The 19,097-nt window shown below is 37.3% G+C and overlaps 1 protein-coding gene across 2 annotated transcripts in view; it reads left to right on the forward strand.

Moving 5' to 3' along the window:
- The window catches only part of TLL1 (tolloid like 1), a 142,525-nt gene that overhangs the window by 90,011 nt on the left and 33,417 nt on the right, over nucleotides 1-19,097 (forward strand). For both annotated transcript variants that reach the window (XM_026122905.2, XM_026122906.2), the window contains exons 10-13: nucleotides 3,652-3,767; nucleotides 11,274-11,376; nucleotides 13,267-13,383; nucleotides 14,461-14,606. In XM_026122905.2, the coding sequence (XP_025978690.1) occupies nucleotides 3,652-3,767; nucleotides 11,274-11,376; nucleotides 13,267-13,383; nucleotides 14,461-14,606 (482 nt within the window). The remainder of the gene's footprint in view (nucleotides 1-3,651; nucleotides 3,768-11,273; nucleotides 11,377-13,266; nucleotides 13,384-14,460; nucleotides 14,607-19,097) is intronic.

Below are 19,097 nucleotides of genomic sequence, written 5' to 3' on the forward strand. Positions count from 1 at the left end.
TGTAGCTGCTAAAACTAATGCAGGTCTACCATTATAGTTCTATATAGGAGTTGTAGCTGATTTAAAATGTACATATAGTTTTATAGGAGCAAGAGGGCAGGCAAGGGAAATGATGGGGAGGATACTGTTGGGCAGAGAGAGGATGAGGAAAAAAAAGTAGGGAGAGAGGGCCTAAATAACAGATGGGAAAGGAGTGTCAAGCTGGCAGTAGAAGGTTACATGGGGAAGTGGGGGGGGGGGGTTGATGAAGTTCAGCACATTTCCATATTGCCAGGATTTGGTATGGGTATGTGAGGAAAGGAGCAGGTGAATATTACTTAGTTTGGTTCTTTTATGTGCAGTTTTCGCTAGTAATCTTGAAGCTTAACTTGCTCACGTTACAGTTAGAACAGAAAGGTGTTCACCTTTGAAAGCCAGCCTTCATTTACTACATAAGCAGGATTAAGACTTTTAAATTAAGACCTTTTCCCCATAACTGTAAAGGGGAATCAAGTTAACAAAGATATGGATGTGTAGCAAATACTGATTTACTTTTTAATTTTGGCAATGAGTGCATTATCACCACCAGGTATTTTTAGGGCTCTATGACTGCTGTATGTGTTATAGGTGCCATATATGTGTAGATGTATGGACTTGGGTCCCAGTCAAAAGTATTAAAGATCTTAATTCTCTTTGGAAATGGGTAAGTTAAAATTATCTGTATATTACAGTATGTATTTACTGCTGCTGTGGACAAAAAATGAGTTGGCTGCCTAAATGCGTGGGTGGCTCTGGGCTGTGTTTACAGATTTCCCTGTAATCTGTTAATCAAGTTAATAGAACTTGACTGTGTACGTAGGCCAAACCAGAGAGGTGTTATATATGGGCTATGTAATTAAACGCTGGCGGATTTCACTGGTAGAAATTGCTTTGTATAGGCATATAATCTGCCTGCTATCTGCTTCCACTGCTAATCTTTACAAGGAGGAGCAGATGAGTCTTTTTACTATTGTGAATTAAGAAATCTGTTTCTGAATTCTTAAAGAAAGCCAATTGGATCCCACCGATCATTAATTCAAGTATTGAGTAGTATAAGCTGTTCTAGTTGCATTTCCCTTGAGTAACCACGAATTTTACACTGTGGTAAATATTGTGAAATATGTAAAGCCAAAACATGTTTTATAAATACTAGTTATATTAATTCTTAGTAGAAGTTATCCAATTAAAACTTTTCTTTTACTTCTCTAAAGTTCAGAAATATTTATGAAAATTTGGTTCAATAGAAAGCTCATAGGCATTTAGTATGGATTTAAGTTAAAACTGTAGGGCGTAGTCAGCTTTACACTATATAGCTTTATTCTTTAATTGCTAGAAAAAGAAAATGTTCTGGGGCAACTACTCATCACTTATAGTCCATAGTTTTATGACTACATATAACTTCCACATATGGGACATGGAATGTTATTAATATTGAAGAAAATTATCCAGCATTACATATGAGACAGATAAATGCTGAAATGTTTTGACAGTGTAAAGCTATTATGCTTAAAGCGATTGATCTGTTAACCTGCTTTTATGATGGGGTAATTTAGGGTTTTAATAGAGTAAAGGGTAGTTATGTAAGAGTCTGCCTTCCCTCTTATTACTTGCAGGGCTGCATTTGAACTGACTTCTCTTATGACCCAGATGTTTGATTGTTTGCTTTCCACAAATTGTTTTTTGTGATTTTATTCCTGCATATAATGAATATTCGTTAGTCAAAGTTAGAGTTCATTGAAAGAAATGCATTGTGAGCAGAAAAGATTGGGCAGACAGCGTTGTACTGTCATATGCATGTGTTGTCTGCTGAAGGGATGCTCAGTTACAGAAATGTGGGTGAAATGGTGACGTAGCTAGAGCAGACAGAAGCAGCACTAAAGCTGGAACAGTATTTTTACGCCCTGTGAGAGTACCTGGATGCAGTGTAGTCCCACTGAAGCCATACATGAGGGAGAAGACCAGCAAGAGAGAGCTCTGAAAGTGGTGGATGAATACTTGGGTGATCACGGATCTCCTGAATTCTGCAGACAACTCAGGCAACTTCTGGTCCTGCTTTACTGTACTCCTGTGGAGTATTATTCTGCTCTTGGGCTTCCTTTTGATGATTTACATCTGCATTGTAAGCTATGATACAGCTCGATAGTCAGTACTGGGGGAATCCAGTAGAGTACTCTGCAATTTATTGACGTTTTCATTCATTGCTGGGTTAGAAATAAATTATGGTTAATTATGGATATAGCATTTTCACTGAAAATGGTTTGTACAGAAATAATTATTTAGAACTGAACAGCTTTTGTGTATGTGTCATTTGCTGTGATTGCCTACAATTTTTTAAACATAGAAACAATTTTTTTAAGTAAAGGGAGGAAAAGTGGTTTTTTTTTTTTTTTTTTTTTTTTTTTTGTTTCATTTCAAAGGACACAGTGACATGTTACTTTGGCTGTGAAAATTTTTTGGGTTGCTCCCATCTCTTTTCTCTCTTCCTCACAATAACCATTTCAATGTCAGAGAGCATATTTAATGCCTGGAATGTCACTTATGTCTGATATTACAGTGTAGTTGTCATATTACATCTTAGACTCATTTTAACAAGACAGCCTTTACAGCTGTATTGTCTGTCTTTGTCATAAACAATCTCTTCCTTTGTCTCCTTTTATTTAAAGATTTTCCAGGTCATTTATAATTCATTGAGATTTTGATGATACAATGGTTCACCTGCTGGCAGCCGTAGCTCTGTAATTTGAAAGTACTGCAGATCTGATTACGCTGTCAGTCACAGGATAATATTCTCAAATTCACATCTGTCATATCACACCTGCAAAATCAGCAGGTGGAACAATTTGATTGAAGGTCAAAAAGATGACTGACTGAGGTGTGACACCCTACTAGAATCAGTTTTAATGGTGGAGAATGGCAGGAGCTTCCAATGTTGTTTTTATAGTGAAGAAGAATTACTAATCAGTCAGCCAGCAGCTAGTAGCATGATTGACAGGTGAGATATGGGTGATAAAAGCTTCAGTAATAAAGAATATCAAAGCCTTTGGTATTTTAGACTTTTACATTTACTTTGCTTTATTACTGATATCTCTACAAATTGTTGTTGAAAGAGGTTCTGTTGAATATAGGATTTAAGTTTTCTATACAAATATAAATGGGTGACAATGGGTCAGATCAGTTCCTTATGTGGGCAATGTACTATATTAAATGAAACCACTGACAAAATTACAGTGCTGTGCCAATCACTCTGTGCCAGCTTTTGTTTTAGTTGTATGTTGTTCTTAAAGGCTGTGACTAAGGGTGTGACCAAATCTTTTTTTTCCAAAATAAAATAGTGTGTATAATTTTGCAACTGATTGACAGCAGTGACATTTTTAAGACTGCTGTAATTTTGGTTATGTCAGCAGACAGCACACAAGTGAAACAGTTCATGTAATAAAAACATCCTGTGTAAAATGGAATGAATGTCAGACTGGCTTAAAGTCATTGTTTTGAATAAATCATAAAATAACTAGTCTGGTTTTCATTCTGCATCTGCAGTGAGTTAAATGCATTCTAAACAGATATTGGAAAGACACATTTTTCTCTGTTAGGCACATTCAATTTTATATTTTTACTGTATTTTGTTTCTTTCAGCCTGTGGAGAAACACTGCAGGAATCTATGGGCAACTTTTCTTCTCCAGGATTTCCGAATGGTTATCCTTCCTACACACACTGTATATGGCGGATTTCCGTGACCCCAGGGGAAAAGGTATTTTAACATTGCCTCAGATAATAGATACTATTTTTAAAATACATCTTTGTGTGTGTTGGCTTTTCATTTACTTTTGTTTTTAAAGCTTCTATAGTAATTGAAAACAATCGCATGCCATAAAAGTGTCTTGGATGGACTAAGAACTGTGTATCATTGACTTGACTTAGACCTATGGTATTTGAACCTCAATATCATTACCACTGGTGGCCGTCCATGTGAAACGAAGCCATGATTTCAGTCTGCTCCGTGTTCACATCGTGAAGTGCCTTCAAAGGGGAATCCAGTCCAGCTGACGGTGTGGCGCCAAGGTGCAAGGCCCTGTGTTTCCCAGCACCCCGCCGGCTCCTCGGCAGTCTCTGCAGAAGGGGGCTGGAGCTGGGACCTCTGCTCTGCCTAGGGAAATCCCTAGCGCGTTCAGTAAGATTTTGTGTCTTGAGTGAAACGGTACACAGTGGGGTAGAGAGAGCATCATTTTAATTGTTCCCTGGTATCATTCTAGTGCGTATACTTTTTTTTGTGGACATCAATTTTAGGGGAAGACTGTGCGGGGAAAAAAGATTGGTTGGAGAGCAGCTAGGAGAGAGAGAAGTGTGACATTCTGGTGCAGGCAAAACCTGCCCATCTTTTGAAGTGTGTTGCTATACTTTCAAAACATGCTAGTTGTGTCTTGTTTTAAATTACTGTCCCAAATATTAACCTACTTCAAAATAAATAAGGATGGATAGAGCTATCAGAAGTATCACAAAATGTGCAGGAAAAATAGGTGCAAGTTTCTTTACAAGAAGCAGTGGGCAATATTAAGCAGTAAAAAAAAAAAAAAAATTTCAAGATTGAAATGGACAACCCCCAGACCATCCTCAGTATCACAGGAGAGTCCAAAGAAGAAAACCCAGCATTCACCACCGCACATTTCAGTCAGTTTTGTCAGTGTTCTCCTGGTCAGTATTGGATTTGATTTTCTCTCAATAGGATTACTTTATTCCTTGTTTCTTTTAATTCAGGTAGGCACTAAGAATATTTGATCATGATATGCTAATAGACCTTGAGGAGCTGTAAGAGCAGTTGCCACTATTATGGATAAAAGCAAAGTCGTTTGGAGTGTGTTAGCCCTGCTGTTGGCAAGAGCGAGGAACAGGAGGAAAAATAAATACACTCGGCGCTTGGAGGACATGGGTGGTTCTGCAGGTTGGCAGGCGATAACAAATGAAAACAGATGAGTAAAAGGAGGTTTGCACAAAAGACACAAATTAATCTAGATAGGTAATTTTGTCCCCACTGCCTGTTTTGCTGCTTAGATAATGCTATGATAACAACAAAAATGGCATAGGTTTCTTTCTATTTCTCAGTTAAAATTAAAGTGTAGCGCTCATCTACACTTGTTAATGGGTTTTGAAAACAATGTATAAGTTGTAAAATGATTGTGTTTAAGAACTGGTAGCATACTGACAACTTTTTGTAAGCATATCTGTGGACTTTAGTGTCACCATAATATATTTGCAATACCATTAAAATGTCCTGAGATGGTAACCACCATTGCAGCTATTTTATACTGCGCGTTGTACAAAAGCTTAGTAGGAGAAAGCCCCTGTCTTGAAGTCAGCAATGTAAGACGACCAATTCCCTTCTGACCCTACCCTTCAAAAAATGGAGAAAAAGGCTGAACACGATTTTCTGAATTTAATTTGACATGATGCATAGTCTCTATAGAGGACTGTTCTGACTTGCTTGTCTGTCTCCACAGAATTCAGGAAGAAATGAGTAAATACTTGTGCTAATGCCAAAGGCTTTTTTCATCGATGCTATTCTCACAGGATAGTATCTCCCTTGAGATAGGGGGCCCTATTTGCAGCAACTACTTGATGTGAGTAGGAGACAGCAGAAACGAAGTCTAAGAGTTGGTACCTCATGTACAGATATGCTTGATCCCAAGTTTCCTCAGTGAATGATGGTAACGTGTACACTTTATAAAGGGACAACAAAGCTTTAAATTTACTCTTTTTTTGTTTGCTGTTTCGACCCTGATAGATCTCAAATGTTGTATGGAGATTACAGTACGTAGAAGTACATCACATTGTGTTCTGAAACTTCAGCAAACACTTTAGCCACCTAAAAATATACTGCGAAAGCATCAGTCCAGATTGTCTAGCTCTTGTTTGTTGAGATTTCACATAGTACTGTATGAGCACAATTTGAAGAGCTTTTATTCTATTGATGCTGCTTTTTACAAGTACAGACACTTGTGAACTTTGGCAGGAAATGCAGTGAAGGACAAGACTGCAGTAGTACGTAGTGGCTGCAGCCATCATTTATTGATAGGGATCATAAATTGCCAGCCCAGCCTAAAATATGTGCATCCTTACTGCTAAAACAAGGCAGTTCATTCACCTTTTACTTCCACTCAAGATTTAGGACCATATGGTAAATAGCTGTACACAGTGTATCTATACACAGAAATAGGAGGATGGTGTCAGTAGCACTGTATGCCCTCTGCCAGGGCAAATCCCTCCTTCTGATGTGTGAAGAGTTTTGCTGGCACAGAGAGTTGCAACCTTGCCAGTGTTTTTTTTAGCTCTACCTTTTTGAATAGGTTACATTATTTTCTATTTTTTCATAACTTTTTACATGAATGCTTAAACAGAACAGGTAAATCCTTGGTTGATACAGGAAAAAAAATCACTTACAGAAAATTTAGTTAGTGTCTCCCGGGCTTTGCTCTGTATTTTGTGCTTTCTTATCCCAGGCAGTGGGAGATGCGGTATATTCTCTCTGAAGCTGCAGTGGCACAACTGAATCTGTGTAATCAATAATTTCTTAACTGTGCTGACAAACACCCATTGATTGTTTTTCCTATGAAGCCTTTCAGCCATCCTGTCCCCTTGACCTCTTGCTCTGCCTTGTCTTTAGCTCTATTTAATACTTTGCAGAATTGCAAAACAGAATCTTAAATATATTTATTCTTGTTCAGTTCCTGACCAGAAATCACGCTGTGATAGATTGGGGGTTCTGTCTATGTACGGCAAGCTCATGAATTCCAGTCAACGTTGAGGAGTTGCTGTATCATTGAATACCTTGGCGCATCAGAGTCAGAAAAAGCTGTGAAGGTTATTTCATATAGTTTCAAAGGCAGGGGCCATTGAGGAGACTCATCAAATTTTAATGACTTCCATTTAGATATCAGCACTTTGGGATAATGACAATATCACACTTAAGTAAAACCAGCTTTTTTTCAACTCTGTCCTGGTGACTAGGATTTGGAGAAAGGCAAATTTCCAAACAGAAAACAGAGGATTCTGATATTTCAGCTGAGTCTTAGAAAATGGAAAACTTGTGGCTTAGACTGGAGAGAGACCTGCAGGGATGTGGCTTCCGTAGTCTGATGCCAAGAGAGCCAGCTGGGTCAACTTCAGCAGCCAGAGAAGGTAGCCTGCCTGTAACCTGGATGTCCGTCTCTCACACACGGCATGAAGGCGGCAGCTCCCTCGTGAACCCCTCTGCCTGCACAGCAGGGTGAGATGGGCATGAGTGAGAGAAGTAAATTCTTGTTAGGCAACTGAGGGCAGTAGGGTTTTCAAGTATTATAGCGAGATACGAAAGGAGATACTGACCTGTAGTTTGAGAAACTCAGCAGAAAAAGAGAGCAAGCCTTTAGAAGGTGTCTGAACTACAAAATGCATGAGTTCAGGAGAGGAACAGAAATTTTATAGTAGGCGAGTCCTGTTTGAAGGACAGGTTGAAGAACAGAGAAAGTCTGCAAAGGATAGACAAACTTGCCACATGACAGAGTAGAATATACAGGACCCCTCTGCTGTCTTCTGAGGTAGACTCAAATAGTGCTCAGAAATGTAAAGAACACTGGAGCAGAGACAAGCATGTGGGTGGTCACACTTTTAGCCAGATCTGCACATTTCTTATCAGGCTAAAAAGAAAAGTAGGTGGTTTGAGGATCCTGATAATATTTGCTTATTTACTTCTTCAGTACACATCCCTGAAGGAGTCCCTGAATTGTTAAGGCACAGTGCCCTGTGGGTTGGGCATCTGGGAAAGGGTGCATGTAAGCTAAGGGAAGTTTGGGGGGTGTAGGAGTAAGCAAAAGCAAAGCAGTGAGTTGTGAGGTTCCCTTTCTGGGAATATATGGTGGGGGAAGTCTGCGTCCGGGAAGTAAGACAGGGTTCAAGCTGATGAAACAGAAGGTGCTGCAGTTTACTGGGACCAAAAGAAACACAAGAGCATGTGGATGGACCCAACCGTGAATGCCAGCTGAGGAAGTACAACTAATGCTTTAACACTTGACATTTTTAGATCAGTAGTGCAATAATTTTGAAACTGAGTAGTACGGTATTGAAGGATTTCTTTCAATTTTCTCCTTTACACTGGAAAGAAAACTGTCACCTTATTTTGTGAAAATTAAAAAAAAAAAAAAAATTTTTTCATCAGGACCTTGGTGAAAAGCTGGTCATGGGAGAATGAGAGCCATCCAAAGAGAGAATGTAGCTATGCAGCTGGAGGGCAAGACAGAGGTTGCTAGTTAGAAAACCAGGTTCTAATGCTTGCTCTGCTGGAGTCAGAGTGCATCCAAAGCCTATGTCATGCTTACCTGAATATTTGGAATTGCCTCTCTGCAGTTGAAATTGATTATACTTAGTCTAGTTTGCAGAACTTGCAGAGGTATAGAAGATCTGGAATAAATCTTGAGTGTCTAAGGGGTGGAAGTTCAAATCCTTGGAGTTGAAAGTGGACTATCCTGATGATCTGGTTATTGGCTGTTACGTGCACTTTTCATCTCCTATAGCAACTTTTTCCACCGAAAATTTCCACTAAAAGTAGCATGCTCCTATGAAGAGATTCAGTTTCATTAAAAACAAACAAAAAACACCCCAACAGTTGTTCCCACCCCCCACCCCCCCATCTGCTCTAGTTTTAAAGGCACAGATTTGGTATTTCCCATTTAAAAAAAAAAAAAAAAAAAAAAAAAACTCTAATTGCTCTCATTCACTGAATGATTAAACATGGGAACATTCCATTACCTTCTTAAATTACAGCTTGTGAATGCATCTACTATCTACATATAATGCAAAGTATTATTTGTTATTATTTGAAACTTTTTTTAATTAGGACTTTATCTGCTTTGATTTTCAAAGTTCAGGGAAAAGGAATCTATACCCAGAGCCAGGTAATATGAATATTGAAAAATAGCTTAAGGTAATAGAATATCTACTATTGCAAATCTTTTAATATAAAGGATGCACATGTTTGTTTTTAAATATCTTTATTTCTCTTATTTCTATTGCAAGAAAGAGAGGGGATTGCGTAGTCATTGTGTCTGATTTCAGATTAGTCCATTTTGATCTTTGAGCTCAGGATGGAAGCCTACCATATAACTTGATGACTATTCATCATTACAGAACTTTATGTTCCAGAGTACCAATACCAATTCTGGACATGACTAAATATTATCTAAATGTTGTGGAATTTCTGAAGTATCAAACTAACATTAAAGCATATGTCCTTTGCATGTGGATCTGAGATTAGATTATCACTTCCCTTTGTGGGCCTAAAATGATAGTAGGAAGGGGCCAAAAGATGGAGAGGCGGGCTGTATTCGTTGCATCTCGACATTGAAAACGTTCCACAGTGGTTTGCAGGATGTGTCTGCGGAGAATGCAGTGCTAGAGATAGACTGCAGTTTAAGCAGCCCTTTTGCTGCTTTTGTGGTTGTGGTAGCAGCTTGTGGGTATAAATATTTGGCCTAACTCAAGCATCAGAACAGGTAACCTTTTATTTAGTGCCATCCTGATGGTCCTTGGCATGCTTCCTGTCCCATACCTTCATCCCACAAGGATGTGGCTGCCAGCATAACGTGCCTTACTGTAAAGGACTTCTGGCTGTTGGGCTTTATGTGCTACCTTACAGATGTTTTCTGTTTCCTCTGAGATCATGGCAGTAAAGGTGAAAGCTGATAGAATCATCCATGAGCTGGATTTTCCACACAGTCAATGGCTTGTCAGCACTGAGTGACAGGAACAGATAAGAATGGTTTTACTATTAAATAAATAAATAAAATTTCTCATTTTCTCCTGAGAATGAGAGAGATTTGAGAACAGTTTTAAAACTGAGTTTAAAAACTGAACAGCCTGAAAAATTTCTGCCTTTCTGATTTAATATTTAATATTGTACTACGTTTTCTTTAGAGAAACGTGGTGCCTTCAGAAAAGATGGAAGTAAACTGTCCTATCTGACTGGCCCATTGCTTTAGTGTTATATTTCCTCATTGCAGCTGGACTAAGGATAAATTCCTGTCCTTCTAACTGACACTCACAGCTGCTTCAGAGGCTGCCATGGAGATATATTTTTGCAGTGTGAAGTACTTGGTACTGTGCAGCAATTTGTGTTTTCCTTTCTAATAGCAGGTTTCAATTGTGAGTTCATGGGATCAAAGCTAAAAGTAAAACCATTTGTATGTTCTTATGTGAGTAAAGAAGGTTTTTAGTTAATCTGAAATATTTATTAATGTATATCGAGAAACTGATTTGGAGGAGGATGCTTTCTCTTTCCAAATATGCTTAATTCAATGAAAGGATATGAATTGGAAATTGCTTTATAATACAAAATATGAATTAATCTTCTTGTTTTGACTCATCCCTGAAACTGCAGAGCATAATGCTAAGACTGTCCCAGCCAGTCAGAGTCCAGCCTGTAGCTATGGTGAAACTGATCCAAGCTCAATCCTACTCCTGTGCAAGAGCAAGTTTATGGCAGTTTAAGATTAGTATTTCTAAAACGAAGTGGGTTCATGTAATGGTCTACAAAAGTCCTGGTATTATGTATTGAAAATACGCCTATTTATGGATGCACTCAGTAAAACTGGGAATCTAAGTTCAAAAGTTCAAGGAATGCACAGAACTTGGATTTCTGTATTAAAAAGCTTTTTTACAATTACATTAAGGTTCTGTGTGGAAAGGGACAGTGTACCACCTTTCTAACAGTATTGCTTTCAGCATTACTGTCCACATATACTGTCAGTATATTACTTGTCTGAAAGTAAATTATCCTCTCAAAACAGTAGTACACAAACCAAAACAAACAAAAAAATTGTACAGCTGTCAGTGATCCTGATAGTTTTGGAATGAAAAGGAAAAGGAATTGGCAGAATTATCAAATACCATACTTAAAATTATATTAGAGCAACTATTTTACTACATCATCATTCTCATACATGTATTTCTCAGTTAAAAGCGCCTTGTAAGCAGTTAAAATTGCGTAGTTCATCTTAAACCTTCCTTAAATATGTAAGGTTAAATAAATACTTTTAGTATTCCCATACAACTTTTCACGTGCTGTCGGAATAATTGAAGAGCAGTTAATTCAGTATTTAGGCAGTTGGAAGCCTTTTACAGGTGGACACTGTGTCTTCCCAAAGGTTCTGCAGAATGCTGTTGGGGTAATTTTCTAGTACTAACCACAGATGATTTAATCAAGTGGCATGCTATTCTCCTCTGATTGCAGATTGTTTTAAACTTCACCACGATGGACCTTTACAAGAGCAGTCTCTGTTGGTACGACTATATTGAAGTAAGAGATGGCTACTGGAGAAAATCACCTCTGCTTGGTATGCAACTGTTGAACGCTGCACTGTCCATAGTTACCATATACTCATTCAGTTCAGGGGACCACAGGATTTGGACCTTGCTTGCTACCCACAGTACTTTTGGTTTGTTAGGTTTCTATGATGTAGCTAAACTAAGGTGGGAAAAAACCTTATGTGGCCTCACATAAACAAGCCTTCATTTCATTGCAACCAACTGTTATTCAATTTTCCATATGGAAAGATGAAATCTACAAAATGTGCAACTTTTTGCTTTACTTATGGGTATTAAGATAGGAAGTTGCCGTAGTTTTATTCATAGAAACGTGGAAACAATACACAGTCAAATCTGTAGAGCATGTAATAAGAAATTTGTAGAGCATGTGATGTGATGCACAGAGGGTGAGAGCTCCCACTGTAGAGTTGTGCTTACCAGTTCTGTTTCTGTATTTTTTAAATTATGAGTGAAGAGGAAAAACTTTATGCTCTATATGAAGGACATGCAAAGCAATAATGAATTAAGTCTTAGAGCTGCAACTCATATGCCGGAAACTGCAGCCATACTTAATGCAGAGGACGGGTGGGGAGATTTCAGATCCCATCGCACCACTGTTATACCTTGGCATACTGTGTCCATGGCTTCTTTGTACTTTACTATTGAAGAAAAAGGACAGCAATTGGTTAATTCTAGCTCCAGATTGCAGGCAGTGTATGCTAAAACAATACTGACTTTTTTGTTGTTGTTTTTAAATAGCCTAAAATCTCAAGTTCTACATTTTTGGATTTCAATACTTAAACTAAAAAAGTCTAGAAGAAAGTTCTTCTAAAGGATGAGATACCAATATTGGACTTAATTATTTGTTTTTTAATGTATTTCAATGTATATAATTCTGTAAACTTTTGTACAAACACAAAAGTATACATCCTACGTTGTCCAAGTGATATGTGCATCTGTGACCACCTCACCTGTAACTTACATACTATACATTTTCTTGGGGAAATACGACCTCAAAAAGCAAAACCTTTATATTTAAACAATGCTAAAGAAGGTTAACTTTTTGCTTCCTAAAAACTGGGACTTTTTGTTAGCTCCATGGGCTCAAAATGAATAGCACTGTTCTAGTCCAGAGGCTAAGTTTGACATCCTGTGATCTGCTATGATTGAAACTAGAGATTTCAGACCACAGGAAACAGGATTCTTCAGCTTCTTGGTCAGTTGTTTTGTTTGTTTGTTTTTTTGAATGAAGACTAAAACTATTTATTAGCGTCCTCACTACCACAATTAAAAATCAACAACAATAAAAAAAGAGGAAGTGGATACAGAGGATAGATTTTTTTTAACAGTGCTTTTTTAGTTTTAGCATTAAAAAGAAATGAAAAAGAGAAGACAGACATACAGTAACTACTTTTTTTCTCCCTTTCCCCCTCTACTGCCCAGACAAACAGAAATTTCATCCACTTAGGATGAATTTAAGAAGATTATATAGTCTAGGGTTATTTGGATGTTAGTTTTTAAAATCTCTTCGGTGTCTGAAGAGACACAGTGGTGTTGGGCAGTGTTATTGTGACCTAGATTACTTTCCTCCCTTAAGATTAGCACTTGCTTTACCCCTTTAAAATGCCTGGATGTGTACGTATAGAAACAATCCATAATAATCTATTTTCTCCCTGATTCTGCTAAAGTTTTATACCGGACTCCTGAGTCTGAGAGCAGTGAGAAGTACTGAGAGCTTTATAATCTTTGTGTGTGTAGGTCCTGATCTGCAAAAACACATGTGCTTGACTGTAAGCATGTGAATAGTTCCAGTGAGTTGGTTAAGCTACTCCTGTTTGTAATGTTAAACACGTGTAAATGTTTGCAGCATTTGGCTTCAGAGGCGACAGAAAATGCAGTTACTGATTGCATGTTTTTAGGCAGGTTTTGTGGTGACAAACTGCCAGAAGTCCTCGCGTCTACGGACAGCAGAATGTGGATCGAGTTCCGCAGCAGCAGTAATTGGGTTGGAAAAGGTTTTGCAGCAGTTTATGAAGGTAAGATGCTTAGAATATTAGAAATGACTTGATTCTGGGGGAAAATGTTAACCTTTTAATATTTTTAAAAGAAGTCAGAAATAACTTAATATAAAATTGATATTTTATTACTAAAAGAGACAGTTGAAGGGATAAATTTACTAGATACAACATTTTGCTACTCTTTATGTGGTCAGACTTTAGGTGATCTTTTTCCAGGCACCCCACTGATGATGATCATAAGCATTTTTTGCTTGTTCTGTGATTAACCTAAATGTGCATTTTCTTTTGCTCCAGGTAGGGAAATAATTCTTGAGTACTTTCTGTTTATTCTTTGCAAAATCTGATTTGAGTTTTCCATATGCTCTAGGATTTACCTAATAAAGAGATCCTCCCACAGACTGAGTACATTAGCAAGTCAGCATTCACCTGTTTAAATTAAAATACAGCCTTGTTTCTTAAAGATTGAATCTGTGGTAATAAACCGTATGATATAATTGATATTCACAAGTCTTTACATGATTATCTGTTCTGATCATGTAAACATACATTTACTTTTATTAGTCTTCATGAAAATATTTATTTACATAGCTGTTTCTTCAAATTCAGTGTAAGCTTGAACTGATAACCTGTAGGTAAAAAAATGTATGTATAGATTATAAAAGAGGAACTTTCAGTCTCAATTATCTCTTTCTAAAGGTTAGTAAATTTTAATTAGGACATATACTAGATATATTGCAAAGGTGAATAAAAAAAATCTAATTATTTTGACCTTTTAAATGTATTCTGAAAAATGTATAGATCCAGATTATCAGTGATGCCAAAGTCATCCTTAACATTAAAAAATAAAAATGATAGAGCTATTAGAAAGGATGAATTATGTTTGTAAACTGAAAAATATGTAGTGGTTTAAATGAACTTTGATTTTAATATTTTGTCCTTGATAGGCTTTAAGTCTTTTCCAGAATAAACTCCTCATTGGGTTTGTGGTTTTTTGTTTGATTGTTTGTTTTTAAGAGGCATAAAAATGTCAGTTTGGGCATGGGGACGGAAAATGTTGTTGTTGACAATATGCTTCAAATTTTATGCTTTTATCAGCTATCTGTGGAGGTGAAATCCACAAAAATGAAGGCCAGATCCAGTCTCCCAATTATCCTGATGACTACAGACCAATGAAGGAATGTGTGTGGAAAATAACAGTGTCAGAAAACTACAATGTTGGATTAACCTTTCAAGCATTTGAGGTAAAGCTTTTTAACTGAGCCTAGAAAACCATCTAGTGGATGTGACATTTAGTGACATTTAAAGGAATCCTCATTAAACCTATGAAGGAATTTAAGAATTCTGTGTAAAAAATAACCTCCAGAATTGAATTTTACTCTTCATGAGACCTTCCTTTTTGCAGAAATTTTCAAGAAGATTAAAGGTTTTTATATTATCTGTGCTATCTGAATTGGAAAGTATGAAGTACTGACAAAATGTTGCTCTTTAACAAATACATAATCCAGTTCAGCAAGGCTGCTTTAGTACTCTGTTAAATAATAGGCTGGTTGTACTTTAGTGCTAAAAAACAAAGTCTATCCAAAAAGAAACCACTGGGGGGTTTTTGGCTTCTGAGAGGGGGGGGGAAAAAAATTCAGTCTACGAACCTATATTTAAAGAGGGGGGGAAAACACTGTGGTGAGTCATATTTGAGTGTCTCTAGCATACATCTCCATGTAAACATTGCTAAAGAACGGTAAACTAGTCTATGACAAAGAAGAATAATATTTCATATGTCTTTTTTTATACATACAGTATACACTGACTTGTTCCTGTATAAATTTAGTAACATACATAGAGTTTAATTGTTTTGAGTATGTCCCAATAGTAATGACATGAAAAAGACTGTATATATATTTTATCTAAATTTTCCAGTTTTATGGTATACTTATATAATAATCACAGGTATCATAAATTTGTATTTTTCAACCTGTAATTTTAGTCTTATAGGCAGACTTCAGGTGTATGGCACATTTTTGTATGATTAATGAAAGTTCTGAGCATGAGAACAAATATTTGGGAGCAGTTATGAATATAAAGACTGAAATTTTGGAAATTTGAAATTTTGAAATCTGAAATTTTTATAATTTCACAGATTCTACTTCAATTTAACTTTTTCATATCCTGAATTACTGTCCACACTAGACTAGACAAAATCTACTTTCTCTGCCCAGAGAGCCTTTTTGCTTGTCTTGGCTCAAGGTTACTTAAAACAGGATATTAGTACCTCTTTTCAAGCAGTGTTGAAAATGGACAATGTTTTCCCTCACTTTATATAACTTATTGGCTAGATATGGAGCTTTTCTAATTTGCCATTGTTGCTCAGAATTGTTCAGTGCTGTCCCAGGACAGAGGGTGTTATGCCTCTGCATATTTCCCCTGCAAAAGAGACTTGCCATAGTAGGTGTCCTCCATGCAGATGTTCAGTATTGTTCTACATGCATACTATGTTATCTCTTGAACTGACTCGGTTTCACCTTGGCCTCAGAAGACTCAAACTCCTCCCATTTCTTATTTTTGGGGACTTTTCACTAATCACAGAATTATAGGCTCTTTGCAAGTGTGAAGATGGTACATTCATGCCTCACCAGCAGAAAGAGTTAAAGCCATCAGACCAGGAAATGAGAGCATGAATTGGTAGGTTAATGGTTCAGGCTGTAAGAGTAAGAAATTTTGTGCTCCAGTTCTTCCCACAGACTGTTTAGTATTAGGGCACTCTCTAGAGGTGAAATGTGTGGACTGACATCTCCCAAGAAGCAAGAGGAAACTGAACAGGAATATGGTTGAGTGGTAGTCTCAACTAAAAAGAAGTGGGAGTTAGCATCTCTGCTAGATGTGTTTTGAAGGGAAAAAAGAGTCACTAACGGTAGGGACTTGAAAGGCAAAGACTTCTCCAGGGAGAGTCTGAACTGTGGTGAGAGTGCTGCCCTTGAGCATTGGATGAAGTGCTCCAGAAAGGCACAAGGCTTCTCTTATATCTGTCTTCGCAGTGTTTCTTGTTGGCTAGTCCACACGACTCCCTACTGAGAATGAGAGTTGTTTTGGAAACTGCTGTGAAGTGCCCTGCCTAGACATTTACCATAGGGTCCGATTTCCATTTCAGGTCCAAGTGGCTGAATGTAGGTGTTGCAGTGCTCTGTGTTTTGGTACTAAGTCCCTTTCTGGACTGAATCTTTGGTGCATTGCCCAGTAAAACAAAAACTTGTTTAAAAATCAGTTCTTCATGCCAACTTAGATCAAAAATTGTAAATGTCAGGCCAAAGAGTTATTGCAGTGTGTTTGAGAGAAAATTACTTCTCTGTCCTTTGAAAGGTATGTTTAAATATGAGGAATTCTCATTATCCATATGTAATGCTAGAAAAAATAACTGTATGAATAACCTCCGCTCTGAAATGAAAGCACCAGAAAAGCTGAGAATTTCAAACTGTATCAATGAGTCATCTTGTTTTGCCTGCTGTGGGCAATGCATTTTCCACTGAGTGCAGGACTGCCCTTTCTTACTTGGCTGCTTGATGGGGAGCTACACTTTACAGTATCTAGATGACAGCAGAAAAGATGTTGGGACTGGTAACTCCATCTTTTTGATTTATTGTTGTTAGTCACCTTTATTATATTGTTTTTTTAAAAAAAGCTATTGGTCTTTGTGTTTATTTTTTAAAAAAGCTTTTATCAGCAGCCAGTCTCACCAGGCAGTCCAGAGGGTGTGTAGACAATCCAGAGGTTATATAGTGCCAAACTGTATTAATCTTCCTCATTTGAGTAGCCCTGTTAATCTCAGTGTAGATTATGTTCATTTAAATTATTTTTTACATAAGTCAGGGACCAGGGTTTATCTGATCTTCTGAAGGATTAGTATTAAAGATTCCACTAGGCACATTTCCCACCTTCTCTAACTAGTCTATAAACCAAACTGGGGTTTGACTGTATCAACAAAGAAATTAATAATGGCAAAAATTCATTTGAAGCTTTCTTCTGAAATGTGTGATTGCTCCTCGATTTGCTCCTCAGACCCTCTTCTCCTGTTAGATGTGTGTGTGTACACACACACACCCCAACCCTCTTTTCTCTTGGGGAGCGCTACTAAATAAAGGTAGTCTGGAAGTTTTAACCAAATATGTTTTAGTCTAAAGTCTCAGTTTTATTATATACATATTTTTTATTTTCATTCCTGGAACTATGTCCAAAGAATTTTCATTTTCTTGTGAAAATGAACACTCAGAAGGTTGCTTGGGTTAAGTGAGTATGGATATCATGTCCACTAATTAATAGCCTAGTGAACAGTGCAATTGCAGTGTTCCTGCTTTTTCCATATCAGAATGAATCTAGTTGAGCATAGACTTGACTCATTGATTCAGGGTCCTGGGCTCCCTCCCTTTTTATTTCTTCCAGATAAACACATGTATAAATGTTTGAGCTGTGCATCTTTGCCTGCTTGCCCCTCCTTCAGGACCCTTCAGGTCTCCAGAAACACACTCGCATGTTTTAGAGAAACACTTTCATGTGCTCCCTCTGTGAGATTCTCGTCAAGATGTGGAACAGTATATATGCGTAATCAGAGGTGTAAAAATTTTATCCCACAAAATTTTAAGTATTTTAGAGACATGCAGCGATTTTCTCTGGCTTTCCATTTATTTCACCATGAGAGTTCCTCCCCCCGGCCTCCGCCTTCTGTTACTTATGTACCTGTCTTAAGAATTTTGCTGTCATTTTTTTCAACTCAGTTTTCCCATGCAATTCAAATACTAGGTTTCTTCTAAGCCCTCAGGTCATTGTACTTAGTGCCATATTTTTCTGCAAAACTTGTTTGTTTATGCATTTTTGCTTCTGCTAACAATTTCCATATTTCCTCTCCACATGTAACATCAAACTAGTGAAGTTTTAATGCTTCAGTAAATAAGGTTTGTGGGACCAGTCCAGTTACCACTAAAGTCAGTGGGAGTCCTTTCATTAACTTGGGGAGATTTTCTATCTTTGTAATAGGAAGAATAAGAGACCGCAAATGTAATAGATCTTTATATGGCAGTGTTCCCACATGATGGTACCATGACATCCTAAAACCTGAGGTTCAGATGAGCAAAACACATTTTAAATTCATTGTTATTCATTGGTTACCAAAGACCTTAACAGCAGTTACCATTTCTCAAAAAAAACCCTCTACTTATCTGCTAGTTTATATGTAGCTGTAACTATTTAATCGCTCAATATAGTAATGGCATCACTGGGAGTAGTAGCACACACTGTGGTGAAATGGTCACCTTTTTGAATTGTTTTATTGGAAATCAATAGCACTTTATAAGTTGGTTGATTTTCATAGTCTTTGAAAGTTTAGCAACTTACCATTATCTATAATAGATTTTTATCTGTTGTCTTCTGCCAGAAATAGAAGGTGATTCTCAGAAAAGAAACTAGCATTCCACTTCAATGGGAGTTGGGCACATATAACTTAGAGCTGCACTTGGCCTCTAAAAAGTAATAGTTTCCACACTCTCCTACAGAACATGGGAAACATGGCAAAAACAAGTGTTAAATTAAAAATCTTGAGTTGGGAAATGACCACAAACTTGTGTTGGGAAAATACACAATTCTTTCTCTGCTGTCAGTGGACTCTGGACCAGTTCACTTCTTTCTATGAGTGCAGTATTATTTTTGCTGAGATCACTAGTGGGTTTTGTTTGTTTCAAGTTGAAATATGA

Source organism: Dromaius novaehollandiae, chromosome 4, assembly GCF_036370855.1.
Source record: "Dromaius novaehollandiae isolate bDroNov1 chromosome 4, bDroNov1.hap1, whole genome shotgun sequence".
Taxonomy (NCBI): Eukaryota; Metazoa; Chordata; class Aves; order Casuariiformes; family Dromaiidae; genus Dromaius; species Dromaius novaehollandiae.